Source organism: Cynoglossus semilaevis, chromosome 18 (genome assembly GCF_000523025.1).
Source record: "Cynoglossus semilaevis isolate Cse_v1.0 chromosome 18, Cse_v1.0, whole genome shotgun sequence".
Lineage (NCBI taxonomy): Eukaryota > Metazoa > Chordata > Actinopteri > Pleuronectiformes > Cynoglossidae > Cynoglossus > Cynoglossus semilaevis.
The window spans coordinates 2,664,187-2,692,159 of record NC_024324.1 but is presented as its reverse complement, the minus strand read 5'-3'; the positions used below and the strand labels follow the sequence as shown (position 1 = coordinate 2,692,159).

General features: G+C 42.2%; 2 protein-coding genes, 1 long non-coding RNA gene and 1 other non-coding gene across 8 annotated transcripts in view; 3 read left to right on the top strand and 1 right to left on the bottom strand.

Moving 5' to 3' along the window:
• Positions 1–6,289, top strand: part of LOC103394030 (uncharacterized) — a 70,764-nt gene extending 64,475 nt beyond the window's left edge. For 2 of the 4 annotated variants that reach the window (XR_003052694.1, XR_523088.3), the window contains exons 6-7: positions 4,548–5,585; positions 5,618–6,289. This is a non-coding gene — a long non-coding RNA (uncharacterized LOC103394030). The remainder of the gene's footprint in view (positions 1–4,547; positions 5,586–5,617) is intronic. The other 2 variants (XR_003052695.1, XR_003052696.1) reach the window with 2 other exon arrangements.
• A 3,446-nt stretch (positions 6,290–9,735) lies between these two features.
• tmem170b (transmembrane protein 170B) lies at positions 9,736–16,153 on the top strand. 2 transcript variants are annotated; one of them, XR_523091.3, is made up of 4 exons: positions 9,736–10,148; positions 13,533–13,703; positions 13,905–14,159; positions 14,258–16,153. XR_523091.3 is itself a non-coding variant. In XM_008331166.3 (3 exons), exons 1-3 carry the CDS (start codon positions 9,968–9,970, stop codon positions 14,033–14,035), a joined length of 483 nt encoding a protein of 160 aa, XP_008329388.1. In that variant the 5' UTR covers positions 9,736–9,967; the 3' UTR covers positions 14,036–16,153. The 2 variants fall into 2 exon arrangements, 1 of the variants encoding a protein (XP_008329388.1); XM_008331166.3 differs by having other exon boundaries at positions 13,905–16,153.
• An 857-nt stretch (positions 16,154–17,010) lies between these two features.
• trnae-cuc (transfer RNA glutamic acid (anticodon CUC)) lies at positions 17,011–17,082 on the bottom strand. Its single transcript has one exon. It is a non-coding gene; the product is annotated as a tRNA-Glu (tRNA).
• Positions 17,083–17,566: 484 nt separating this feature from the next.
• Positions 17,567–27,973, top strand: part of hivep1 (HIVEP zinc finger 1) — an 80,878-nt gene continuing 70,471 nt past the window's right edge. Inside the window, 2 exon segments of the mRNA XM_025065224.1 lie at positions 17,567–17,639; positions 25,231–25,390. The gene's annotated coding sequence lies outside the window, so the exon portion shown is untranslated.

Below are 27,973 nucleotides of genomic sequence, written 5' to 3'. Positions count from 1 at the left end.
ATCCTGGCTCCCGCCCCCTGCCTCCTGCCTCCTGCCTCCTGCCCAGGGTCGTAAAGTTCCCTTGTGTCCTGTCTTCTGGTGCTGCCAACAGGTGCCACGTCCTTGTCTGACGTACATATATATGCTGTGGACTTTTGGACATGTTGGAAACCCAGACCAAATTCCCGTTACCTTCACCGCAGGCAAACTGGAAAATTCTATAAAATGTCTGGCCCCGTTCTTCCAGACATTTTCAGTCTTCTTGGCTGAGAGTGCTCCGTGTCATCGACTGTTTTCACTGGACGTACAGGTGGAAACATGGACGACGGGACTTCAACGCCACCGTTGTCTCAATCATGTTAATTATTGTGGTTCATTTTCTCAGAAGATTCCACTGCATCAGAGTCTCTTCTCTTCAGCCGACGTCCTCTAACCCGTACATCAAACATCAGACCTTCCTGAACCTCCTCCCACCAGCCCAGGCCTCCTTCTTTTGAACATCTTTTAAGTCCAAACACTGGACTTTATCTCGGGTCCGGAGTCACTCAGGTCTTCCTGACACACAGACACACTCTGACTCAGAGAGCTTCTCTCTGTAGCTCCTCGACCACGGCACATCTGAAGCGCGGTGACCCCGGGGTCAGGTCTGCACGCCTTCCCTTTGAGCTCAGAGCAGATCAAGGAAACACTCTGAATTCTGGGTATTCTGAGATGATGCAAAGCCGGTCCTCCGTCCCTGGTTTGGTGCTGCCTCCGGTCCAAACTGAACCACTGTGTCTGATTGGCTGTTTCTGATCCTCTCAGAGGGAGATGGTGGAAATGCTGTGGTGTTTGTTTTGGTTTGTACCATGACATTAAGTACAGGATCCTGAGAGAAATAGTTTCATCCTCACGTTGTTGTTCAAGTTGTTTCTGTCTGATTTTTCTTTCTGATTTGGCTGGAATTCAAACGGTTTCTAATTCCTTCACAGCACCCTGTGTGTTTTATCACATTTACATTTGTTTTATCCCTTTTGGAGAAACTGATTTGGGTTGATGTTGAAACGGTTTCTAATTCCTTCACAGCACCTGCGTGTGGCGCTGTCATCACCTGATCTGTCGTAATGTCCAGTTGTTTTGTGGTCTTGATTTGGACTGAACGGTCGTTCTTTGTGACTTTTGTTAACGCTGTGATAACAGCGACAGGAAGTAGCGGCGTGAGCATCATCTGATCCTCATTTGAAGCTCCATCGCTGGACTGTGACCCATCAGGCTGCTCAGTCAACCTGCAGGATGACCTGCACACACACACACACACACACACACACAAATAAATAGCAAAGTGAGATGAGGGGCATCTGTGGCCCACCTGCTCCCCGTCTTAAATATTTGAAGGGTGGGTGAGGAGGAGGGGGCGACTCTCACAAAGACCTTCATCTGTGGAACGTTTAACAGCTCGTTGATGAGAAGATGGAAAATGTTTGGTAAACAAATGAGGGATTAAATGGGATTTTCTGTCATCAGCTCCAGGATCCGGTCCAGTTCTTATCCAGTCGTCACATGATTGGCTAAAGACGAAATGCATGATTGCAAAAATAAATTCAAAATTATAGACAAAAAGAAAATCAAAAAGTATTTTAAAATTTACTTAAAGAAAGAGAAGGATAGCCTAAGGAGCTAAATTTAGCTTAGTAAAAGTAGCTAAATGTTAGCTTTAATATAGCTAACAGTAGGATATAAGATAGCAGAGGTTTAGCTCAGAACTAGCTGTAAGTCAAAACAGAGTAAAATGATCGACAATATCAGTCAATGTTGCCTGAAACATTGCTAACATTTACCTAAAACAATGAAAATCTACCTAAAAAAATAGAATCATTCAGGAAACTGAGTAAAAAATAATTTATATGAATTTTGTAAAAGAAATATTTGATGCTTGATCTGCAAAAAAAGAAAAAGAAAAAAGAAAAACTTGTTTTATGAATGTCTGAAAAAAGCCTACAAATGTAGTGAACAAAGCCGAGTGAAAAACTGGAGCAACAGAGGGAATGTAGATTAAACCAGAACCAGATGTTGAGGCTCAGAGTTGCTGAGGAAACTGACACATCTCTCTGTCATCCCATCAACACTCTTTGTTATTTTCCATGTGTCACGAAACAATCACACTGCTTTTTATAGCACCGAACAACACTGCAACCCAAAATAGTTCCCAGAATTCTTGTCCCTTTTTTATTGTTTTTATTGCTGTGAAATGTGGAAACAGTCTGTTATTCTAACCCTCCTTAAAAAGCCTGACATTTCACCACCGGGGGGACGGAGAATAATGTGGTGTGAACGGAGGAGCAGCCAGTGAATAGATGTGAATGTTGTTTGTTGTCTGTCTCTCTGCAGTGTTTCCAGGTTGTTAGCGATAGCCTGTAATTTTCTGCCAGGCTGTGGGTGAAGCTCTTCGTCCAATGACATCACATCAGTGAGCAGGAAAAAAAAAAGTCAAAGAAGAAGTTTTCACACAGAGAGAGTTGATGTTGGACTGGAATATATTTCACATTATTCTCAGTTTTATTATTATTATTTATTATTATTATTATTATTATATTTTTTTGATAGGCTAACATTTACCTCACTTCTTTGCTAACATTTACTTTTAACAAATTGTTAGCTAACAGTTGCTGTTGCCATAACAACTTTTTCATTTTTGCTAACCTTTAGCAAAAATAAGAAAAAGTATACTTCAAGTCTGTCAGATAAAAGCTGTTTAACTATGGCCCACTTATCAGCTAACATTTTTTTAGCAACTTGTTATTTAGCTCTGGCTAAGTGCATTATAGCTAGCAAGTTTCTGCCAAGTTTGTCTGCACAAATACTTTGGATAAATAGCCTAATGTATATAATAGCACAGGAATAGCTCATTTTTGTTCTTAGCAAGGTGTTAGCTAACTTTATTAGCTTTGCTGTAGCTAACAGCTCATTTAGTTAGCTTCTTGTTTAAGATAGTTGTGTAAATTAGCACTTGTTAAATGTGATTTCTATGTTTTTTTTCTATGTTAGCAGCGACATTTCTAAATTGAATATGGAAACACAATTGTTAGCAGTGACATTTCTAAATTGAATATGGAAACACTCTGTACTTGTGCTAACATTTAGCAGTCGTGTTAGCGTGGTGTGACCAGATGTCTGACCTCTGTTGTTAACCATGTGTTTAAATTTAGCTCCTCTGATTCCGTAACAAGTTGGCATCACTGCGCTGTGGTTCATCTATTTACGCTAATTCTTAAAGTGTGTTCATTTATTTTTTCCAGCTTAGTGTGTGTATGTTGGGGGGGGGTTTAATTCCGAAACTGTGTTATGCAATAATTGCTGTATGGAAGCCTTATATGGAGCTGAGGCGGCTGCTGCGGAGAGTCTGTCCAGTCACTACTTGCCCTGTGACTGCCTGACACTGAGGGTAAATACTGGAGTTTCTGTTAACAAAGACAGCCAGTGTAGTGGAGGACGTTTAACTTTTATTAGTCTCATTAAAGTCCAACTTCAGGTCTGATTTCACCTCAGAAGTAGGCGCTGTTCTCCAGGTTAGCAGGAAAAACGACAAGTCATCCGTGGGCCGTGACGTCCCCGTCATCTTCAGTAATTGACAGGCTGTTCCTGTAATTCCCGATCACACCTGGAATCCGACCGTCCACCTGCGTCCGGGGGCGACTCCTCTGATGAAACTGCAGGCGTGAAAGAACCCAAGGGGACAGCTCTGACGACTGGAGTGGATTCACTGAACGTGAAGCTGGAATACTGAGGTGAAACAGGAAGACGTGATTGGTTGAATGGAAACAAACAACATCTTAGATGTTTTCATCTGTCCAAAACAGGTTGGAATTCATTTCTTTTTGCCCCCAACCCCCCAAAAAAAATCTCATGGTTGGATACATGATGTATGTAAGGATGACATCAGAGCTCATGTGTTTTATTTAGTCTGAGAACGTCTGACTCATCAGAGGAAGTATATGCTGCAGCCATGTATGAACATCTGCCTGAAGTCAGAGCAGCACAGCCACAGTGTGTGTGTGTGTGTGTTATTATCCTTAGAATATAGTGTCAGGTTAGAGGTAGTATTTGGATTAAGGTGTAGAATATGGTTCAGGTTAGAGGTAGTATTTGGATTAAGATTAGGTAAATATTCATGGCCTGGGGGTGAGAGACCATGGAGTACAGTACTTGTAAAGTACTCGTAAAGTACTCATTAACTAGTGTGTGTCAGAGCTGAGCTTTACCTCTTGTTTGATAAGGCCAGACAGGAAGTTTGTGTGATGCAAGATTCTTTTTTTTTTTTGAGCTCATCAGTTAGAACGGTTCCACTGGAACTGATGGACCTGCTTGAGAGCATGTCACCTCTCTGAACCTGGCACTTCAATCAGTGCTGGCTCAGAGCCACAAGGTGTCACTGAGAGCAACACACCACAGTTGAATTGATTACTCACAGCCTCAGTCTGAGTGACCGTTTTTTTTATATTAATATTTAGACTTTGGAAGAAAAAAAAAACAGACTCAGGTGAAGTAGAAATCATTAATCTGTTTTTCTTCCTTTTTTTTCTTTTGTTTAGATTCTCATCTCAAACGTGATAAACTAAGAAACCAGCAGTGTCGCCCCCTAGTGACAGAAACGGAAGTCGGGTCTACAAACCACAGCGGCTGTTCGTACAGGATCATGATTGGAGTACAAGTGGCATCAGGGGGCGACAGAGGAATGACGGCACCGTGACTCTGCCTCTAATCTCCAGCTCTGTTTGTCTTCTGTCCATTTAGTCCATCCAGTTGATGAAAGTCATCCGTGACTCACCGCGGCTCACAGATACGGGCTGAGTGCTCAGGTATGTGGCGTCTACATCGACCCTCATCTCTTGGTCCCGGTCCTTTACTGTCATAACATGCAGGCTCTTATCTCACTGGTGGTCTCTGCTCCGTCTAATCCAATAAAAACCCTTGGATTTCCAGTCGTTAGCGGCTGACAGCTGTTAGCTGCACGCACCGACAAACGGAATCGTTTCAAATCGCCTCGTGTGCTTCTGTTCTGATCACAGTGATCAGGACGTCCGCTAGGTTAAACATTCACCATTCTGAAACAGATCCACTAGGGGGCAGTGGTGCAACAAAATATTAGATTTCCCTTTGGAGACCAAAGAAGTCACAAAGGTGTTAGCATGGTTAGCTTGGTATAGCCTTGGTGAAGATTCATCCTCAGAAGAAAATAATCTACACAAACAGGATACACACTGGAGCTGTGCTAACATGCTACGACTGTATTTTGTGCTGGAATGCTGCTAAAAAAATTGCTAAATATTTAATGTTGCCAAATTAAATGTCTTCTTTCTGTCTTGTAGAAAGAAAATTTACAGAGTTTGATTTGGGTAAACGGGTTTACCACTTCATTTCTACTATGAAACCGAACTTTCAAACGTGTACTTAGCACCTCCTACAGGCCAGAGAAGGAGAGCTACATGTGCTATGCTTGCTAAAAATAATGTGTTAGATTTTGTCATATCTCACCTAGACCTTGTAGGAGGAGGTGATGTGGAGGAATCTGTGTCTCCTGACGGTCTGCCTCACTGACTGACTCAGTTTCTGGGTTCTGGAAAGTTCAGGTGTCTCAGTTTCTGGGTTCTGGAAAGTTCAGTGTTAAAGCTGCATGTATTTCTGCACCTCCTCCTCTCGCTCCTCTCCTCTCTCCTCCAGACGAGTTCAACTGACCGTGGTACGGAGGTAACAGGACTCCAGGGAGGATTTAGGAGTTAAAATAAGTGAAGTTTCAGATTTTTGGCAGTTGGACTCAGTTCAGACTGCAGTTCACGGCAGCACAGACAGGGCGTCACGGCATCAGGCCCAGTCTGTCCTCTGAATGTTTTCTGATTGACATGATTTCATTTTCAAATGAAAGGTTTTTTTTTTCACACTTTCAGTGAAAAACCCCATAAACAACGTCACCAACGTCAGGACCAGAGGGCCGTGACCTTCAGAGAAGTTTGAAGGTTCCATTATCTTTCCCCGCGAGCGCTAACAATCCGGATGTTTTTTATCTCCTTTGAAACCACCGAAGAAAAAAGTTAATAATGAAAGGTCTAGTCACACTTCTCTGGTAATGACTAACTCCTTGTTTTCCACTCCAGAAAATGCCCCCGGAGGGTAAGTTTCCTCAACCTTAGACCAGAATCCACCCACGTGCAGGAACATGAAGCAACTTGTCTTCATCTCTGATGAATCATCTGCTGCTGCTGCGTCCATGAGCCCATGTCTGAGTCTCTCAAACCAGGAGCAAAAGTCCTCAAGTTCTTTTCATCACAACTGCACCCCCGCCTCCCCCCCCCCCCCCCCCCCCCGTCCTCCCCTGCAGCCATTTTGGCTCTCACTCTTGGATTTCCCACAGTTCAGGGGCAGTGTCAGCGGTCACTCAGCGCTGTTTTTGATCTTTGAGTCTTCAAAGACACCATTTTTCTTTATGCTACAAGTCAAGTGTTTTTGCTAGAAGAAAAGTAGATCCAGTAGGTGGCAGTAATGCAACTCACAGGAATCAGATCTGCAGCAACGTGAGGCTGAGGGTGTTAGCAGTGTTAGCAGTGTTAGCTTGACTTTGACAGTTTATTTTATTAGATGCTATGTGTTGGATGCTAACATGGTGGTGATGATCAATGGGTGGCTAATTAGCCACAAGCTAGAACTCCACAAAAAGTAGAACACAAGCTAAATGCTACTTGTTAATGTGAAGCATTTCAAATCTTCTGATTTTTCTTTCTTTGTTACTAAAACATTTTAAGTAAAACTAAGTTTGGAGAATTAAATTTATATCTGACAATGATTTACAACAAAAACTGAGGTCATGTTTCGTTGCTATCGGAAACAGTGGAAGTGAAGCTACGTGATTGGTGCTGACGACATGAGGATAATAGAGTTTACAACAATAAAATAAGAATTGTTCAGTCTCGGGAGATGGATTTGCCTCCCGGGGGGGCAGATTGTGTCAGAGCCAGGTGTCGGCGTTGGTTGTGGTCAAACGTAAGGTCTTTTTAATGTGGAGCCAGAGGAAAGATCAAGCCCTCATTTGTTCCCCGTGCCACTTCAAACAGAGTGGCTGTTCAAACTGCGATTGTGAACACCTGCCTTCAGAGCGGCCATCAAAGGTGCCAGACAATCACCGAGCTCTGGGAGCGTCCTGGTCCGACTACAAAGGCGCGCGGAGTTCCTGCGAGTTCCCGTGAACTTGGGTTGACTTTTATATCAGCGTGTATGTTTATGTATATTTAGTGGAAATATTTCCCTGGGTCACATCAATCACACGGAGCCTCAGCACCAGAATACGTGTCTGTGTGTGTGTGTGCTGTGATTATCGATGTCACGACAAAATCCCGACATCACCCAGCACGCCGTCAGGTCGTAAATCAGTGTTAAAATATTCACTACCTGCAGTTAAAAACACGGCTGTGTCGCTTGACAGGCTGCTAACGGTAGCTTCACTTCAAAAAAACAGTTTATCAGTTTATTTTTATGGAAAAAAAAAAACTCATTTGATTTGACATTTACTACATTGGATTTTAGAAACCAAAATAACCTGATCTGGAAATGATATCCAGGGGTGTAAAGCCATTGTTTTTCATACAGAAGTATATGTTTTCTCTCTGTTGACGTTAGCATTAGTTAGCATTTACCTGCTTGGTGTCCAAACTGTGGCCTCCTCACCGTTTCCCTCCTCCTGTTTATAAATCACTCCAAACTCTGGTGTTGTACCAGGTTCTACCCTACTGTAATAACTAACTTATAATTATGTAAACGTGAGGAAAAGTCTAGAAACAGAAGGAAAGAAGATGGAACGTCAACAGCAGCGTCTTCAGTCTGGAGTCAGGACAACGCTGAGTTGATGTCCTCACTGTGACAGAGGGGGCGCCACTGATGATGGGGGGGTCCATTGATGATGGGGGGGTGTCCACTGATGACTCACCTCTGAAGAAAATCAAAAACACAAACACACAGATGAATGGCTGTGAGCCTCATGTCTCACCTGACAGATTCAGTTTCAGCCAAAGACCCAAGACAATGGACTCCATGTACGTGAGATCAAACTTTTGGACAATGGGTGCCACAGTCCGCTGCAGGTCCTCGCAGAACCTCCGGGCTGAGTCAGTGGGAGACCAAACAATGTGTCTGGGATACAGTGACGTCTCATGTTGCCCCTGAAAATCCCCACAGGAGACAAAGATTCAAATGTCCTTTGAAGACGAGTCTTTGGGTTTTTAAAAAGCACAGAGTGACAGTTCAAACGCACGGGGAGACACTTTAGACAAGGACGGCAGCAGTGAGTCAGGGGTTCGATCGCGGAGTGATGGTGTCAAAGTCAAGGAGAGGTCCCGCACCGTGACCTTGTCACCTAATCTGGCTTTTTTTAAAACGAAAAAACTAAACTAAACAAAAGAGATGATGGTGGAGGAGACTTCAGAAAAATAGGACACGGTATCCACCTAGTGGCCGGAAGCAGGAATCGCAGCGCGGACCAAAGGGAACAGTTATCCGCTGGGGGATTCTAAATCATAGCATGAAGATATTTAAACGCGACATTTTAATTTGTCTGCTGTCCTCTTCAGTCGAGATAATTTATTACACCTCCGACCCACTTCCGGTCTGACCTTTATTTCAACAGCGGCTCATTAAATTCACGTGGTGTTTGATATTTTAATAAGCTGTTTGTTGTCCGATCGACTTCTTCTTCCCCTTCATTAATACACAACAGAGACCCCCCCCCGGGGGGGTTGGAGTAAATTAGAATTATTGCCTACAGGCAGTTTGTTGTTGGCTTGTTGGAAAGTAAAATAGCAAACAAACCTGTGTAATTTCTAATTATTTTGTCTGATCTAAGACAACTCTCAAAATATGGTATTTGTACCTGTGGTGGTACTTTGGCGCCCTCTAGCGATACATGGTAGAATGTGATTAGGATGGGGAGGTTAGTTGGATTGAGTTAAAGCTACTACTAGTCTGTCTGTGGCTGACGAAAGTAATCATATTAATAATAGTTTTTAATTTTTTTCGGCTCATATTTTTTATTTTTTATAATTTGTTTGTTTCTCAGTGAGATGTGAGACATTCCTGTCTTTTATAATAATGATGTGGGTTTTTTTTTAAAAGTGTGATGCTATTATGCAGGGTGCCCTCTGTTGGAGTGGGCAATACTGCAGTCCCTTAGAAAAAATGACGAGAAAAAAAACCAATCATGATGTGGGCGATAGGGGGCACCAAACTACAATATTGTCTAGTCTGCAAAATTGTCTTTTTTATTGTTTTACGCTACTTTTGCTCATTCAATATATATATGTATATAAATATACACATACATATGAAAAATTAACAACATATATATATGTTGTTAATTTTCTAGTATTTTGTGTATTAATATTCTCAATGCTGTTCATTATTATGTGCAGAAATAACGACTGTTTAAATGACAGAATTCTACTTCAGTAGATATGTTGTTTTTGTTATAAACTTGACTTGACGGGGTAAGGGGGCCGGGGGCTGTTCTCAGGGCCCCCGATATCTTAGGATCGCCGCTGCGCGCGCACCCTCTGCCGCCGCTGATGTGTGTGTGTGTGTGTGTGTGTGTCCCTTTTCCTCCCATGTTTGAGCCTCAGATGTAGGACGGTGCGTCTGCTGCTGCTGCTGCTTCTTCTCTCCACCATCATGGCCTCCACACGGCCTCCGCCCCCGCCGTCTCCCCCCCCCCCCCCCGCCCCCCCCCCCCCCCGCCCCCCCCCGCCGCCGTCTCCTCCACTCACACCGCCGCTCACACCACCGAACCTGCACACACCACCACCGAGGATGAAGCCAGCAGCCGGAAGCTCTTCTCCCTCCTTCCCCGCTGCGGAGACGGACGTGAAGCCGAAGCAGAGGCACCGGTAGAGGGGGAGCCGTGCCGGGGGAGAGGCCGCTCCGCACACATCCTCCTCCCCACCTCCGCCACCAATGCCACCTCCCGGTCTCCTCCATGCCTCCGTGTAAAGAACAGTGCACTTATTCGTTAAAGAGGAGGAAGGAGAGCGACGGAGGCTCCGGCTGCAGCGGCTGCGGCCGAACCATGAGCACGAACCGGGATTATTCCGTCAATCTGTCGGTGCAGCAGGTGCTGAGTCTCTGGGTGCAGGGATCGACGCTGCAGCATTTCACAGGTACGGGGAGGACGGGGCACGAGGTCCAGCACCTTATTTTGATCACCATCGTTTTTGCATTGGTTATAAAAACACAGAATGGTAACGTTTCTGTTCATTCTCCGGCGGTGATGCTGAGGCAGCGGTGCACTGAGGTGTAGCCGCCGCTGGAGGAGCTCCTCCACCGGCGGCTACAGGACGACATGCTGCCTTCACTGTCCGGACACTTGAGTTGGTTTTCTGGAAATAATCACATCACGTTTGAAGCTAATGAGTGATTCCACAGTGTGTAGTAAATGTGGAGTTGTCCTCCTCCCTGTCCTTCCTCCCCTTTATCCTCCCATCCATCATCCATCCATCCATCCATCCTCTTCCTCCTCCTCCTCCTCTTCCTCCTCCCCATCCCTTTGTCTTGCAGTCCAGTGATCAGGGGCCAATCACAGGCAGCTCTGTCTGGGTGTCTGTGCGTGGTCTGGACTGATGGGTTCAACTGAGGAGTCAGTCGATGGCAGCGTGTCTTAATGATTGATATTGATTGGCTGATGAGCTGAGCTGTAATAAGAGGTGGGGTCATGACACTGGGTCACAGGGAGAGCCGCTCCTCACTGCTTCAAGATGGAACCCCACTGCCGTCCAGTCCAGTCCAGACCAGTCCAGTCCAGTCCAGTCCAGACCCCCGTCCTCAGGCTGGTGTTCTGGTCCTGACTCACTCCTGTCCAAATGTCCTTCACATGGTCCAGGACTGTAGTCTGATGAAACAGGAAGTGATGACAGACTCGTGATAACTTTCACTTTACCTACACCAACGTTGAACATTGGATTAGCATCGCGGCTAACATTTAGTTACAGCTGTCGTTGGGTTATTTTCTAACATTTTCTTTGCTTCTCAATCGTAGAAACTTTTCCGTATTTGCTTTTTTTTTTTTTCTTTTGGGCTTACATTTGGCTAATGATGGGGCTTGATCATGTTATCGTTGGCTAGCCTTTAGCAGTTCCTGGGGCATTTTCTTTAGCGTTTTCAGCCGGAAAAGGACTTCCATCGTAAGTATCTCAAATGTCTGTGACTGGACTCAAACTAATGTTATCTTTATGTTGTGAGTCAGTTGTAGTTATATCTCCTCTGACAAAGCGTCCCTGACTTCCTGTCTGCCGACCGGTCAGAGCTGAGTCGGCACAGTCCGCTGGTGTGCAGCCCAGCTGGTATCCTGTGTTGGGAAACGACATGAAGCGAAGGCCATGAAATGGGGCAGTTGACGATGCTGAATCAGCAGGACGCTGCAGCACAGGCACATGTGCAGCACAGAAACTGTGTCGATGGGAGGAGGAGGGGGCAATCAGGGTGGGACCGGCTTCTCAAATCTGCCACCTGATCCCATTTACAGCCCACAGGTCACCAGGCAGATGAAAAACGACCTCCTGGGACATCAGATAAGGTCACAGACGAGGGGGAGAGAGACAGCATTACAGTCATACATAAGCAGATGTAAATGTGGGAGATACATTGAGCTCTGCAGGCGTTTCCTTTGAAGCCTCCGGGGAGCTGCAGCTCAAACAGCAGTTTCCTGTTTACTCTGCTGACTTCACAGGAGTTTCACTTCAGCAAAGCAAACGTTTGGTTCATATATTTTAGTTTCACACGTGAATGAAATCTGTGGTTTCTGCTTCATCTGCACCTGAAACTGGGTTAAAATATGTTTGTTTTTTTATAATCAATGTCTAGTTAAATTGCTGAAAAGTTTTTGTCTTTTCAAGAGAAATTAGCCAACAGCCGAAGATTATCTAAAACTTAGCCTGCGCTAAAGGAAATATACTTAATTTAAAAAAAGTTTAAAAAAATCTAATTCAGCCCAAAGTTGTTAAATGGAGTCTAAAAGTGCCAATAAAAGTCACCTTAAACCTCAAGAACAGCTGCTGGAAAATGTACTAAAAGTTAGCAGAGATAGTAAGCTAAAGGTTAGCGCAAAGTAATTGACACGCACCAAAAGTTGACATAGTTGCCTTAGAGTGTCGTGCGTGAATACTTAAAAATTCTAATGTTATCATTAAAAGCATAAATTAGCTAACAGTGTTTGCTAATATTTGCTAAAACGTTACAAAAACCTCCCCCTGGCTTTTAAGATAACGACAGCTAATATTTACATACAGTACATGCAGCCAAAATAGATCCTAAATGAGCTCAACGGTTACCGACCCAAAGCTAACATTTAGCTAAAAATAAAAAACTTAGAACATTTTGTTATTTTTGTCTTCACACCAAAGCTGTGTTTGACTGTGGTTTTTATGGATTTATTTGAAGATTTATGGCCTTGTTTTATGGACGATTACGCCGCAGAAATATAGAACGTCCTGAGAGGAAGTCCAGGCCAGATTAACAGATAATAAAATGATGACGACTCCGACCTGACCCCAAATCATGTCCGTCTTTAACCTCGTCTCCTCCTCAGAGACACAGAAGAATGATTTGAATTTCTTCACTGATGGTTGACCTCGATTAGCGTCGGGGTCAAGGGTCGGAGTGCTGAGGATGAGAGGAAGTATAATGAGAGGGAGAGGAAGCATGTGGTCGTCCTTGACGACCGCGGCTCTTCTGTCAAAACCAGTTAGTTAAATGTGCATCACTGTTAATGATCAGATACGTTACAACAGGATTAGGCCCCAGAATACAGGCCCTCCTGGGCCGTATGTGTGTTTCCTGGGGGTCCATATGGGTGGGTCACATTTCATGGACCACTGGAGAAAACCCCAGAAGAAGTCCAGAACCTTCTTCCTCATCTGTCGCGTCACTGTTGGTGAGCGGCAGTGAAAACCCTGTGCAGTGTGACCTGACTCTACCCTGTCATGTAGAACACAAAGACTATTGTGTTACTCTGCTGCTGTCTCTCGTATCTCCCCCCTCATCCCCCTCCCTGCCCCTCTCTCTCTCCCTCTCCTCAAACCAATAACAGATCAATAAGTAGCTGTAGACGCTCAGCCAGGTCTGGACCATCTGGGTTTGAAGAACGTTCTGATCTTAAATCTACAGTTCTTGGTTCTTCCACCTGATCAGTGAAGCTCCTGTTTCCTGTCGACACTGTTGTCTCTGTCCAGACAAAGCAGGATTGTTCCCTCTGTGGACAATGTCTCTTTGCTCTTGGTTGACTCTCTTGTCCTGCTGACTTTTGTCAGTCAAAGTCATATTCAACAAATCCTACTGTTTTATTTCTTTTTTTGGCCACTGGGGGGAGCTGAAGCTAATCCCACTGGTATCTCTGACTTCAGTCTAAAACATATCTGTCACAGTGGTTCTGACTGTGACTCACTAACAACAACAACAACAACAACAACAACAACAACAAATGTCTTCTGACCGAGGTTGTGGGTTCCTCACCAGACACCTTCCCTTGTCTCCTGTCTCCTCTCTCCCAGAGATGTGGTACTGGGTTTTCCTGTGGTGCCTCTTCTCCTCGCTCTTCGTCCACGGAGCCGTGGGGCTCCTCATGTTGGTCATGCTGCAGCGACACAAGAGGGGGCGCCTCATCACCGTGGTGCTGGTCAGCGTCGGCTTCCTGGCCTCGCTGTCTGGAGGCGTCATCACCAGTGAGTCCAGCAGAAGTTTTTTTTTTAATTTTTAAACTGAGTGCAGTTAACGCTAACTTATAGCTGTACTTTGCCTGTCTTAGTTGGCTAACTTTTAGCTCTATTTTTGACTGTTTTTCTTGGCTAACTGTTATTTATTTATTTATTTTTTTCCTCTTTTATTTACTTCTCTGATTTCTGTTTTTTTACCCCCTCCCTCAGGCGCAGCAGTTGCAGCTGTTTACCGTGTGGCGGGGAAGGACATGGCGCCACTAGAGGCGCTGGTGCTGGGCGTAGGACAGACCGCTCTGTCCATGGTCATATCCTTCTCCCGCGTTCTGGCCACTCTGTAAAGAAAGAAAAAAGGCCACAAAACGAACCAGCCTGAAGGACAGAACAAAAACCCAAGAGGGTCGAACGAGCCAATCAGAGACTTTCATTTATCCGCTGTCACCGTTGTTATGGAGACGAAAAAAGGTGACAACGATGCTCTGGACCTACGGGACAAGATGTCCTCCAACAATCACATCCAAGTCTGACTAAACTTTACACCTGGAGGTCGTTTTTTTTTTCAGGTGGTGGGGACAGCGCCATCTTCAGCCTCTGGACTCCAAAGCCATGCTCCGGGTGTTTTTTCCGAGTGTATCTGTGCCAACAGCCTTCCCTGGGACGATGTTCTTCTGCCTTCGAAGGCTTAATGTTGCACTCGTGGGGAAAGAGGAGGTTCTTTTTTCTTTTTTTAACAAATGAAGAAACCAAGCTGACCTGAAGTCAAGATCTGACGATCAGTGTGTGAGAACAAAAACCAGGGTTGGGGGCCGAAAAACGGACAGTGTTGGTGAAGAAGAAGAACGGTCTCCTGTGGTGGGAACAGTCAGAATATTTTTCTAATCCATTCTTCCTCGTCGTTCTAACAGATAAATAATCACATCCATAAGAAATAAGCAGGAAATATTTCCATCACCGTCGTTAGTGTGATTAAAGTTGTCAGTTAAACCCGTTAGTTCATGGATTTAACTGGTTTAAACCATTAGTTTAAACCATCGCCCTCGCATGTCCTGACGTCTAAATACAGTTCAAACTGATCCAGGAGCCGTAGGAACATTTATAAAGATGTTGCACTTTTTTAAAACTTAAAAAAACAGAAATCTGAGACGCTCTTTGAAACTAAGAGGTGAGAAATCAGTAGTGATGAGCCGAGAAAACCAGCATCAGTTCTACGTTGAAGTATTTGAAATGTGCCGCCAGTGATTCCCAAAGACGAAAATCACAGGAAACATCCGCTGCTTCTGTTCCTCTCCGTCTTCAAGGCTGTGGAGTAAATGTAAAGATCTAGCTTTTTCATTGATCCCCTGACCGCGTAGCACCTGTAGCTTAGCTGCTAAATTAGCATCATACTATTTTAGCTGGTATTTTAGTTATGTTTATGACACATTAGTGTGTGTCTTCTGAGCCACAGGACTTTTACTCTAAATGTTAGCAACGCCTCAAAATAGTAGGTAAAAGACAGTAAGAAAACATCACCTATTTTGCTAATTATCACAGTTTGCTATTAGTTTATAGATTATTGAATTACAAACATAAAAAAAAATACCTACAGTATCTTCCATTTCTAGCTGATTTCTTGGTCCACAGATATCATCAGATTGTCAATGCCAAAGTATCATTTATATCTTAACTTTATTTAACATCTTTTTTACTGTTTTTTTTTTTTACTTGATTGTTCGATTGTGGCTTCGAATGTCTTCAAAATCAAACTTGACATATTTGAAGGTGAAAGAGAGTTTGTCTGAGTTGTATCTTAAAAAGTTTTTAAGAGTTTTGAGGGTGCTCTAACTGTCCGGCTCATCGTCAGTTGCCCACTTGATCCACAAGAGGGCGACATTGCACAAAAATGAGAACGCCTGAAAAGTCAAACTGGTTGCGGCAGTATTGGCAGAGAAATGCTTTTTTCCCCTCCTAAACCTAATTTCTCCTCCTCTTTGATGGAATTCTTTTCACATTTGACGAATGAAGTGACATTTGAATCCACCGGAGGTTCTGAGCATGATGAATGTCTGAGAGGAAAACATTTCAGGGACCAAATATGAAGTGAGAGCAGTGACTTCTACGTGTGAAGGCGTCGGCGGCCCAGCTTCTGTTCGTGTACATGTGAAGCAGATGTGAAATGTGTTGATGCTGTGGTTGTTCTCAGTCTAGGGTGTCGTGTGCAGTGAAACAGGGTGTTGTTTATCGTCACTCGTCAGGGAGGGTGACGTGCACTTTCATTAGCAACAAGCCCAAAGTGTGAAAAAGAGGTGAGGATGAAAATGTAGGTGTTAGTACAACACCCAGAGCCCGAGGGAGGGTGAACTACTGTAGTACTACTCCAAGGAGATATCACGAACAAAATTACTACAAAATAATCACTATAATAATTTAATTTAACTATTATTGTCAATAAACGCATTGTGATTTTCCGCAAACCTAAATACTTTCTGCAAAAATGTTTGTTGTTAAAAAAAAAGAATAAGTCTTAACTAAGTACTGTTTGAACCAGTTTGACACAAAAACTACCAATAACATAGTATTTAAGTTCATAAATATAACCTTATTATGGTTTGCAGAAAAGCCGTAAAGTAAAGTTTTCTGTGGGAAAACATGGGGTTCACGGATATTCGTTTGTTTGTTTATTTGTTTGTTGGTTGGTGGACTGTAGTATCTGAGGACAGCATGGTTTGCAGAAAAACCGTAAAGTAACGTTTTCTGTGGGAATACATGGGGTTCACGGATATTCATTTGTTTGTTTATTTGTTTGTTTGTTTGTTTGTTGGTGGACTGTAGTATCTGAGGACAGACTGTCAGTGTCTACTGTGATGAAATGAGACGTTGTCCTCTCACATCTGTGACGCTGCTATGTGACGTCACCGTCGTCCAAATGCCACATGTTCCCCGCAGACACAGACCACGTTGACCCCCCCACGGCAACCGTCGCCACCGCCGCCGTGACTGCATGCAGCTCAGCTGAAGTGTGAATGGACTTTTACGGACAATCCAAGCAGAGAAATGTGCAAAACCCAAAGTGGCTCCTGTACATACTGTACCATATGTTCCTTTTTTAATCTTTTTGTACCAGACGAACTGCTGATATTTATAACTATGGCATATTTATGTACACACTGCTCCACTGTACATACTTACATAACAGCAAGTTGAAATACACTCATTTTTTGCAGGATAGTCACTGGGTGGTGCTGTTTCTGACCTTTACAGCTTTCACTTGTTTATCTTTGCATATTAAGGTGGTCTTTTATTAGCCCCACATGGGGGGGAATTATACAAAAATGTGTTCCCTGACCGGGAATCGAACCCGGGCCGCGGCGGTGAGAGCGCCGAATCCTAACCACTAGACCACCAGGGAATATGTAGCAGGGTGTATTCATGTATTTGCACTCGTATTCTTGTATACTTGTATACTATATTAATATACACATAATAAAACAATATATAGTTTATTAATAATATAGTATAATAATATATTAATATACATATGTATATGTATTTACATGTACGTATTGTATATCACAGTTACATGTGATATTAAACGCTAGGGTTAACTGATTTTAACGTTTCTTGAACACCGTCAGAAAACAACATGGCGGAACTGTAGTTAAGCACAACTCGGACGGAACGAAAACAAGGCAACACAACTCCAACGTTTTGTCGGTGTTGCTTAGTTTTCGGTCTGTGGAAGTTACAGAAGAGTGTCGTGTCCGTGTGGGACAAAACGACCGAAGAAGAGTTACCCTTCCTCGAACAAGTGTATTAAATAAAACGTGTGGGATTATTTTGGCTACAAACAAGTCACCGTCGACTAGTAAACCCCCGCCATTAAAGATGGCAGCGGAAGAAGGAAATGCAACCAGTGTGTTACACCAACGGCGGGACAACCAGTCGACTGTGTTCGCCAAAGTCAAGGTAAATACACAGTATTTAAATTACGTCAACGTTTTCCTAACGTAATGTTGAATTGGTAGGAAATGAAATGTTAGCTTGTCATTTGCAATTATTGTGTTAACGAGTCCGACACGGGTTCGGCTCTCAGTTGAGAGTAAACGCGCCAAAATAAATAGTTGGTGATTAAGTATTATTTTGTGGCCAAATACAATTAGACAGACGATTAAAACGATGAAAATAAACTTAAACATCTGGTATAGCTCGCAATTAAATAAATTAAACATTTCCCGTGGTATATTAATGGCTTAAATTTATTAACCCTTAGGGAGTGGTCATGTGACGTTGCACACTCAGTGCTGTGAAATCCAAGCACAATAATCGTGATTATACTGATGAATTGACAATCTGACAATAATCGTATCAAGGTAATCTATAACGGTGACATCTCTAGGGTCTATACATGTGTATATAGGCCTGTCATCCTGTAGCCATGGATACGTGTCCTCCAATCGTGGCCCAGCCCACGGCTACTTCTGTACCACCTGGTACGCCCCACTACGTGCTGTACTGCAGTAACTAATTTTAGAAAAGCTGAAGAGTGTGTTTTGTCTGCCTGGGGTCAGAAGGAAACAGGGTGTTTTCTCTCAGTGGTATGATGCCCAAACACTGGCCCGCTGTACGTGACCTTCCATGTTGGTAATGACAGGGGCAGAACCTCCATCGCTTTTTTTTTTTTTTAAACTTCTCTTTGGAACAAAACACAATCCAGAGCCAGACACAATCCCTTCTCCTCATATCAGATCTGACATTTTGTTGCTATTTCAGCAGCATAGCGTTCTTTCCTCCTCCTCCTCCTCCTGGGAGGTTGAAAGGATTTAAGTGAAGTGTCTCTGTTGTGAGTAACGTTGCTGGAATTTAATCAGCGTTCCTGTGGATTCTAAAGGACAAAGGTCCGCCGCTGTTATCACCTTGTTTTTTGTTATTCGTTAATAGAACAGAACGCCGGCTCGTGGTTTGTGTTCATCAGCGGCCGCGGCAGTTTCATGAGCAAAAAGTCAGAGAGGCTGAGTGGAGCTGATAACAGTCAGAGGTCAGAGGTCACAGGAAGTTTTTCATAAGACATTCCAATGTGGGAATGTGGCCTTGGTATTTATACAATGTCTGGGTGACTGGGAAATAAAAGAAGGGCACAGAGACTGTGTGAAAATGTCTGCAGCTGAGGAACGGTGTTGATTGATGTCGTCCGCGTTCACCGCATCTTCTAAAGAGGTTTGGGAATTTTGGGGAAAAAAAGTTCCAGGATAAAGTTGTCGCTGTGCTCCAGTCCTGATTCTCAAGGTCGGAGCAGTGATGAGAACTGAGTTACAGCCACGAGGCTGGAGTCATGACTGGACGATTGACTAGTAATAACTTTTTATTAGCTACAAACCTGCTAAAAGACCAATGACACTTAGTTTGGACATAACATTTTACACAAATTTGTTAGAAAAAAGACTTAAAGTTAAATGAGAGAAAGCCATTGTTTTCAAAACATATATATGAAAAAAAAATTAAAATGAGTACGGTGAGTAAATTTAGAAAATTAAAAAAAAATAGTTAGCCATAGCTGCTGTTTAATACTTTTGAAAATTACAATAGATGTATAATAATAATAATAATTGTGTGATGTTAACAAAAATATAAACAAAATATAGATAAGTAAGCATCAAAAAGCTAAAGGATAAATAAAAACTATCAGTGAAGTAGAAAAATATCTAATAATAATAATAATAAATTGTCCAGTAAACATAAATTTGGTCTGAAAAAGGCTAAATGTAGCTGTAAAAATCAGCTGAACAATGACTAAAGTTAACCTGAACTAAGCCTAACTTTTAGACAAACATATGTTGTCATACAGTACAGCACCAATGTGTTCTAATAAACAGGATAAGACGTGTGACAACAGTGAAGGGTCAGTGTTGGTTCCTGTAAGTGTGACCGATCAGTTCCGCTCACTTCAGCTGTAAACAGTGCCGGTGAATGAAGGACATTTTCCACATTCCTCTGTGTGTAATTTGCTGTCATAAGCTGCAAACAATATAAAGCTAAAGAAAGTGTAGCTAAGCCAACCTTAAAAAAAAAAAAGTCAAACAATAACAGAAGGTTGCCTCAAAGGTAGCCATAAATTAGCTTTAAAAAACATACTACTTCTTGGTGATGTCTTCATAATCTAGCGTATTAGCTTAACTTGATAAACATTAGCACAATTGTCTAAAAAAACACATAAGCTATGACTAAAACTAAACGCAGAAATGCCAAAAGTTGCCCAAATTCAACTGAACCAGAAAGAGCAATATGTAAGCGTAGCGAGAGACTAGAAAAGGCTACATGGTGAACGTAGATGTAAAAGTATAAAACAGTAAGTAGAATATATCCAAAATGTTAAATAAATGCTGACAAAAGTTTAAAATGTTTAAAAATTGCTAAAGGTCTGGAAATGTGAACTGGTGAGAATTAAAAGTCAGATGAAAAGCGGCTAAAAAAGTGTCTAAAAAATTAGCAAAGTAGCAGTGTGACCAATGAGTGAATGACAAATTAAATGATGATAGATAACATTGATAAAGCAGAAAAGCAGACAGTTTTATTCCATTGTTCTTCAGAGGTCTCCTGCTGACCCCGCCCCCCCTTCCCACCTCCCCCCCACGTCTCCTCCTCACTCAGAACAATGAGGATCCTCCAGCGAGGTCCTCCTCAGTCAGTAATAAATGTAGTCCCTGATGAGGAGCCTTTGTTGTCACCAGGTCAGGTCGCGTGCGAGGGAAGAATGACATAAATCAAACACAGTCGTTATCAAGTTATTAAAAATAAATCAAAACCTTGTCAGGACCTGATTATTTTAAAACAAAAAACAATGGAGACAAAAGGGAAAAACATGACCTGAATTTAGACTCTGTGTTTATTTTAAGCTATCATTAAAAGTGCTAAATAAAACATATACAAATATTTATATTAAAATCATAATTATATAATTATGATAAATTGCTAAATATTAATTGATTTGTAAACTAAAGTTTATTCAAGTTACTTTATACTACCTGAAATTTATTTTACTGTAAAATTATGATGTTCTGATTATTTGACTTAATTTAAAATATTTTTAAAATTAATTCTTTTTATTTTAATTTTTTAAACTGCCATGTTCCACAAACTCCACCAGAGGGCGGCATTGTACCTCTGTATTTCTCCGCTTCTCTCAGTTGTCTCGCTCTCATTTGCGTCCTCAGAGCTGCATTAAATAAACAGTAGTTTGAAGTTGAATAAATGGTTCCGTGGTACAAATTAGTGCAGAGCGGCAACAAAAATGAGTCATATATAAATATTAACACGACTTAGAGACAGAGTGACGTGAAAGAAGACGATGTGACTCATATGTTTCACCTCAGAGAGAACTTTTCTTCTTTTTCTCTTCGGTGTTGTGTAACAGTCGTGCCGTGAAGATGAGGAGTGACGTTTTCCTCCAGTGTGAATCCATTATAGATGAAGATGGAGATGAAGGATGTTGTTGATGTTGTTGATGTTGGTGATGTTTTTCAAGACGCTACAACTGACAGAAGGAAGTTACATAACAGAGAGGACGGGGAAGGAAATCCTCCAGTCCTGAGTGTGGGACAAAAACACAGGTCCACACAGAGTGACGTGGTCCACTGTGATGATGCTGTCGTCCTGTTTACATCAGACCTGCAGCACTCCACACAGGACCAGTGGTCCTTTCCTTGGAATGATAAATGATGCACGAGTTAAATTCCCAGCTCGGAACGTTGTCTCTCAACAGATTCTGTGGAATTTTCCCACTTTGGTTCAAGAACGAACTGTGTTTCAGTTGGATTCTAAAGATCATTAACTCTTTGTTGACATCATGGAACTGGTGGTGCGTGGGCCCTTATTGTTTAACCTTTGCAGCATATTATTGCCAAATGGTGGTCAGATGAGGTACTGCAGATATTGTATGTGTGTGTTAGTGAGAGAGAGAAAGAGAGGGAGCTGAGCCTGCAGGTTTGTGAGCAGCAGATGAGAGACTTTCAGACAGGTGTACCTCCAGTAATAAAAGTTAGTAGTGAATTTGTGCTGACTAGAAGTTAAAGTTACTCCGTCCTACTGTACACCACCAGGGTCGGTCGGTGTAGAGGAGAAGGTCTGTCTGTCTGTTACCAACGAGTGTGAGAGTTGAAACCATTTTAGTCATCTTTCAGGAACAGCGTCACAGTAAAAAGGAATAAATATTTAAAATAATATATAATATACTTTATAATATAATATATGTATAATATAATTTATATAATTAATACATAAATAAAAGACAAAAATAACATGCACAGAAATAGCCTATAGTTAGCAAAATAACTGGAATAAATAATATATAAATTTTTTTATAATGTAATATATGTTTCATATAATTAATACATAAATGAAAGACAGAAATAACATGCGCAGAAATAGCCTATAGTTAGCAAAATAATCTTTTTTAATGAGTCAAAAGTGAGCTAAAATACACACAAGATAAATGTAATTAAACGTATTTAATCTAAAATCTTTCTGGGGCCAAGTTGTGTTAACGTTAGCCAAAATGATAACAGCAAGTAGTCAACAGCTATCGTGTGTAAAGTGTATAAAAAATAAAATAAAATAGCAGTTTATAGCTTAGTGTTAGCCCCTGTGGTAATAAAAATATAATAATAATATCATTAATTCATAGAAATAGTTGAACAATAAAGGAGAGTTTGTTGAAAAACGTCTGAACATCAGCCAAATGACATTTACAGCGTTTGCATTCCATGGCTACACGCTGGCGTTGCCCGTGGCTCCAGTTAATTCTTCTCCAGAGAAAAATGCTCTGATGATGTAATGACAGAACAACTACACGGATCCACAGGGAACCGACTGAACCAACACACGTTTCCTTCGCTGCTTAATTCATCTTCGTCTTCTTCTTCATGTTCCTGTGAGAAATATGTACGATGTGTGTGTGTGTGTGTGAGCGGTGGGCGTTCAGATTGTGAGGTTAAAAATAAAGAGCAGAGCGAGTGAGTCACCATTCCCTCAATCCCAGTCTGGATATAAATAACACACACACACACACACACACACACTGTGATATACATACATGGGCTCCTCCACGCGGAGCTGACGTTACATAAGCTGCAGCGTAGGAGGTTGAACCGTGAGCCATGTTTAATTCATCATCTCTGTGTTTTCACCCCAAACAAACACAACCACAGACTTTTGATTTTCTATTATTTTAATATGACGCAATTAACCTGACACCAAGTGAAGCTGTGTTCATTGTTGTCGTAAAGTTAGTATGCTGCTGAAAAAAACAGTATTCCTGCGGCGTTCAGTGTGATGCTAGTTTTGAGAGGCTAACAATGCTAACTGGTTTGAATTTTGACATTCTGACGGTTTGTGGTAATTTTTACTTTAAATGTTTGTCAAGATACTAAACTTTATTTAAGAAATGAATACTTATAAACTATAAATAATATAGTTATAGTTAGTTATAAATAAAACTATAATAATTTAATAATTTAATTGTCTTTTTAATACCCTGTTATTAAGTCATGTTTTTAAGCATGCTGCAGCTCCGTACTTTTTTTTTTTTCTTTTTTGTCTTACATAACAGGGTATTTTTCACAAAATTCCAAATTTGTATTTCACAGATTTCACACCTGTGTCATTTGAATGGATCTAAATCACACAAAGAAAAACTGTATAATTGCGTATCTAAACCAGTGTAGAAAACAACACGACGTCTTCCTGCTCTCATCCTGGCGTCTTTCTGCTGCTGTGGCTGAAAATAATAGAGAACACCTGGAACCACCAGGGAACTAGAACATTCTTTTTTTTTTCCACCCCTGTCGTCTTCCTAACAAAGTGAAGGTGAAGTGTGTACAGTTAATATTTATGGTCACATTAAACCCCCAGAGAACACACACTGAAATAAACATTCTAAATTCCTCTGTCACTCGCTGGTTGTTATTCTCCAATTATTTAGAGAAGAAAAAAAACATTTTTTTTTTTCGTGTTTGCGTGACGCCTACAGGATGTAATTGCTGACTCACTTGTGTTCTTAGGAAATGAGGCAGATATTTCCTTCGAAGAGCAGATTCAGCATTATTGACTGACTTAGTTTCCAGAAAGTGGACTGCATGCACTTTCTCAGGGCTCTCCCTGCAAGTCCAGACGCAGCAGTGAGTCTGGAGGAAGGCACTCAAGGACACGGAGGGAGAAAAACAAGCAGCCAGTGTCGTTGTGCTCACAGGAAAGTACGTTTCCTTAATAAATGAGGTGTTTTTGTGAGGGTTTCCCGTTCACTCTTGTCCTGACTTTCACTCTGACCTTGGAGGAGAAGTGTGATCAGCATAATTACAGCGTCTTCACCACTGTTTAATGGTTAGATATAGAGAATAAAATGTCATCATATTTAATAACAAATGCAGTTGGTTTCATAAAAGGTTAATGGTTTGTTCACCTGCAGTAACAAATGCAGTTAAAAGGTTAATGGTTTGTTCACCTGCAGTGACACTGCCCCCTGTTGGTGTTTTCTCCTCCTTTGTTTTGGTTTTCAAAGTGTTTATCAGTTGAAAATAGAACCAGTAGTTGGTGCTAATGCATCTTAAAAGATGCAGAGTGGATATTAAATCTAAGAAGAAACAAGAGGTGGGGCGAGGACCCTCTTTAGGACCGACTATTCTGATTTAAATATCCAAATAAAAACCCCTTTTCTTGGTCATCAAAGGGAATTCATTTGGACACTTTAAGGGTGGACATGCAGTAATTCTCAGGCTACGTTACGTTAGCATCCCCTGAAAGCTGTGGTGTGCTAACATGCAGCCCAGCAATCAAACCCCTGCCTGTACTCAAAGGACAATTAAAGGATCAATACTGTGGATTTTGTAGATTTCCCTGACCCTCTGACCTCTGGGTCTCTGCTCTACTCTGACTCTCCCCAGGGTCCCAGCTGCAGCGGTGGTAAAAGGTTATAAAGTGGAGCTGTGTGATGCATAAATCAGCTGACGCTTCCGCCGTCTCCTCCCTATTCTCAGCGACAAATGTAGCGTTTTTCCGAGCCATCCCAGAAAGTGCTGCTCTGCTTCCTGCCCTCTTTCTTTTCCAGAGAACAATCTAAAAGTAGCAACAGCACAGCTGACAGGGTTTTTTCCCTTGTCCTCCATTTTTTTTTCACTCCCAGCAGCAAATGTTTTCCATGCAAACAAGTGGAAAGTGTTGACATGGTGCAAACTCTACAGTTCTGCAGACGGGGTTAAAAACTGCATTGTTTTATGGATGTTTCACGATCATTTCATTTATCGTGAGATTCTTTTGTGGTTTTATATAAATCTTACATTTCTTTCCTAGAAAGTCGTTATTTAATTTTTGCTCCCTCTTCAGTTCATTTATCATCATGTAAGAAGAGAGAGCATTTTCCCTTATTAGCAAACCTGGCTTTCCTCAGCAGCAGCAGCAGCAGCAGCAGCAGCAGCAGTGGAGTTTTTCCCCTCTGTGCCAGCCTCACTGGAAACGTTGACACCATACCAGGCTTCTCCGCCTTTAAAACAAATCTTCTTTTCTCCTCTAGGGTCCAGTGTGTTCATGTCTGGCCTCCCTTTTCCCACTTCCCACTCGGGGACTAAGGATGTCGTCACGTTTCCAGTTGGGAGTCGTACCCGGGCCCACAGGTGCCCAGTGGAAACTCTGCAGTCATTAACTGACACTGATGACCATGGCAGGGGTTCAAGGTAAGACAAAAAAAAAAAAGAAAGTAGGGAGCTGCAGCACTGCTAAAAAAAACGAAAAAATTTCATTTTAAACCAAACTAAATAAAATCAACCTGAGATGAAATCACATCTGCCAGGAAAATGTAGCTGGATTATCTTCACAGCACGACTTCTTTAGATTTTTGTTTATTTGGTTTTATTATAATGGCATTTGTTCATGTTCCGTTTGTTCCCCTTTATTTACTGTCTTTGTCGCCCATTTTCCGTCAGGATTCCATTTCTCCTCTTACTGTAAATAAATACATAAATGAGTGAAAGTAAAGCCAATATTCAGAGGTTTCCGAACACTGCATTCTCTTATATGGCCACTTGGGAGCGCTTGCACTGTTGGGAAAACAAAAACAAACAGATTAATTTATGCATGAAATCCCAAAAGTCAACTTTTTTCCCCCCGATCTTTCCTTGAGAAAATTCCTAAAATACATCACGTGTCACGTGATGACGCTCCATTTGACAGACTTTTCTGTTACCCTCTTCCTTCTGGGGAAATCCCAGCAGGAACCAAAGCCGTTCCTACGTGAACCCGTCCCAGGTGTCGCCACGTGGTCGATGTGTTCAATTCTGGATGGAAAATCGTATCGATCATAAAACCGGAGATTGTTTTGGGTTAAAAAGTTCACAGGTTTTCCCTCTGTGTCGATTTAAACTTTCCTCATGGACGACGTCGTCCTTTTTGTTTACGTTCCTGTGGACATTACGACCTCAGGGGTCAACGGTGTTTGTGATCACGTGCATCGACTGTGCAGGAACCACGGAGGAAGATCTCCTGGAGGAACATGAAGAACATCATGAAGACCAAACCGAAGTCGTGGAGAAATATTTTCACGTTTACCAGATAGACGTCAGCCGTGCACACTGCCCCCTGCTGTCCTTCACTGTCCATCATTCTCTTCATGTTAAGAATTAGAAAAATTCCTACTGTTTGAGACAACTGGAACCTGGAGTTACAGTCGAAATAACCCTTCGACCCCCCCCCCACCATCCTCCAGACACAAATGAGTCCTCATGAGAGAATTGCTCATGTTCACTAATGAACAGTGACTCAGTGTGTGTGTGTGTTTGTGTGTGTGTGTGTGTTCACCACGAGCCTCGGTCCATTTCGCTCTCGTGCGGGCCGCACTCGGACGGACAGCCATAAATTACAGATCGTTTGAACGCCGGCAGTAAAAATGTGGTGAATGTTTTAATTTGTTTATCAAACAACTCCGGGGTGAGCCATCAGTGTGGAGATGTTTCTCCTCCCGGTGACCGTAAAACATCTCTCAGGAACAACATTTCCCCGACAGCGGAGAGGACGCGGGCCGTCTCGTTAACGTATCAGGGCGCGTTAAATCAGCCAACGGAGTCGTGGCCGGAGAACGTCCCGTAATAATAGAGAGGGTGTGTGTGTGTGTGTGTGTGTTTAATAGAGAGGTAGCAGGGAGTGGAGACGGGGCTGGGGATCTTGGTGTTGCTACGGCAACAGCCTCAGTTATGTAACATCATATGGAACGGTGTAAACAAATCATCCATCGACGTGAATGCTGTGGGACTGTCAGGAGAAAATCAGACACCTGGAAAAAAAACAGTCAGAAAAAACAGAAGTGACTTGAACAAAAATGACCTTGAATTTGACCTTCTCCTTATGGGATCTTTGAATCCACAGTGTGGAATATGTAGATTTATTTTACAACGTGTACACTTTTATTTCACACTTTTTAAAAAAATCTTTACTTAATGTTATTCAGACAATAAATAAAATCAAAAATAATAAAGACAAAGATTGCTAAAAGAACTGAACATTATCAAATAAATAAAAAAAATACATTATTAAAAATAGACCAAGCAAAAAAGGAAACTTTCATTTTAAGTAGTTGCACAGTTGTATTAAATTAGCCAAACAAAAGAAGTTAGCCTTAAAGTAGATTGTATTAAATTAGCCAAAGGAAAGAAGTAAAGTAGCTAAATATACGTCGCAAAAACAGCTAGACAACCTCCGCCTCATGAACTTGTCTCTTACTCTGACAGTTTTATCTGACGTAACAGTCTGTCTGTGATTCTGCAGCGCCGCCCTGCTGATAAATACTGAGCAGTGAATTCAAATCACAGTGAAGGCAGCGCAGGTTAGCGCCCCCATCATTTACCCTTTTACAATCCCGCCCGTCGGCCTTAATTGAAAATCCTGAGATATAGTGGGTGTGGGAGGAGAGTGGGTGTGGACTGTGATGGTGGAGCTTATCTGCACCGGACAGAAACCACTGTCATGTATTTATGTTGTTTGTTTTGTTTTGTTTTTTTACGGTTGAATCAACGGCAGTGGAATGAAGCGGGGAGGGGGAACGGGGGGGACGAGGGGGGGTAATGAGACGAAAACATCAGTTTTATCCAACCGCCTTATTGTGAGCCAAGAAAAACAGGAGACACAGTAGCATCCCTGTGTGAATACAACTCTTTCTTTGTACGTTCTAAGTTAACAACTATCTATTTTGGATGGAGAACAGCCACCGACGTCGCCCCCCCGCTGTCCTCCTCCCCCCCCCCCCCCCCCCCACCGCCCACTCTCCA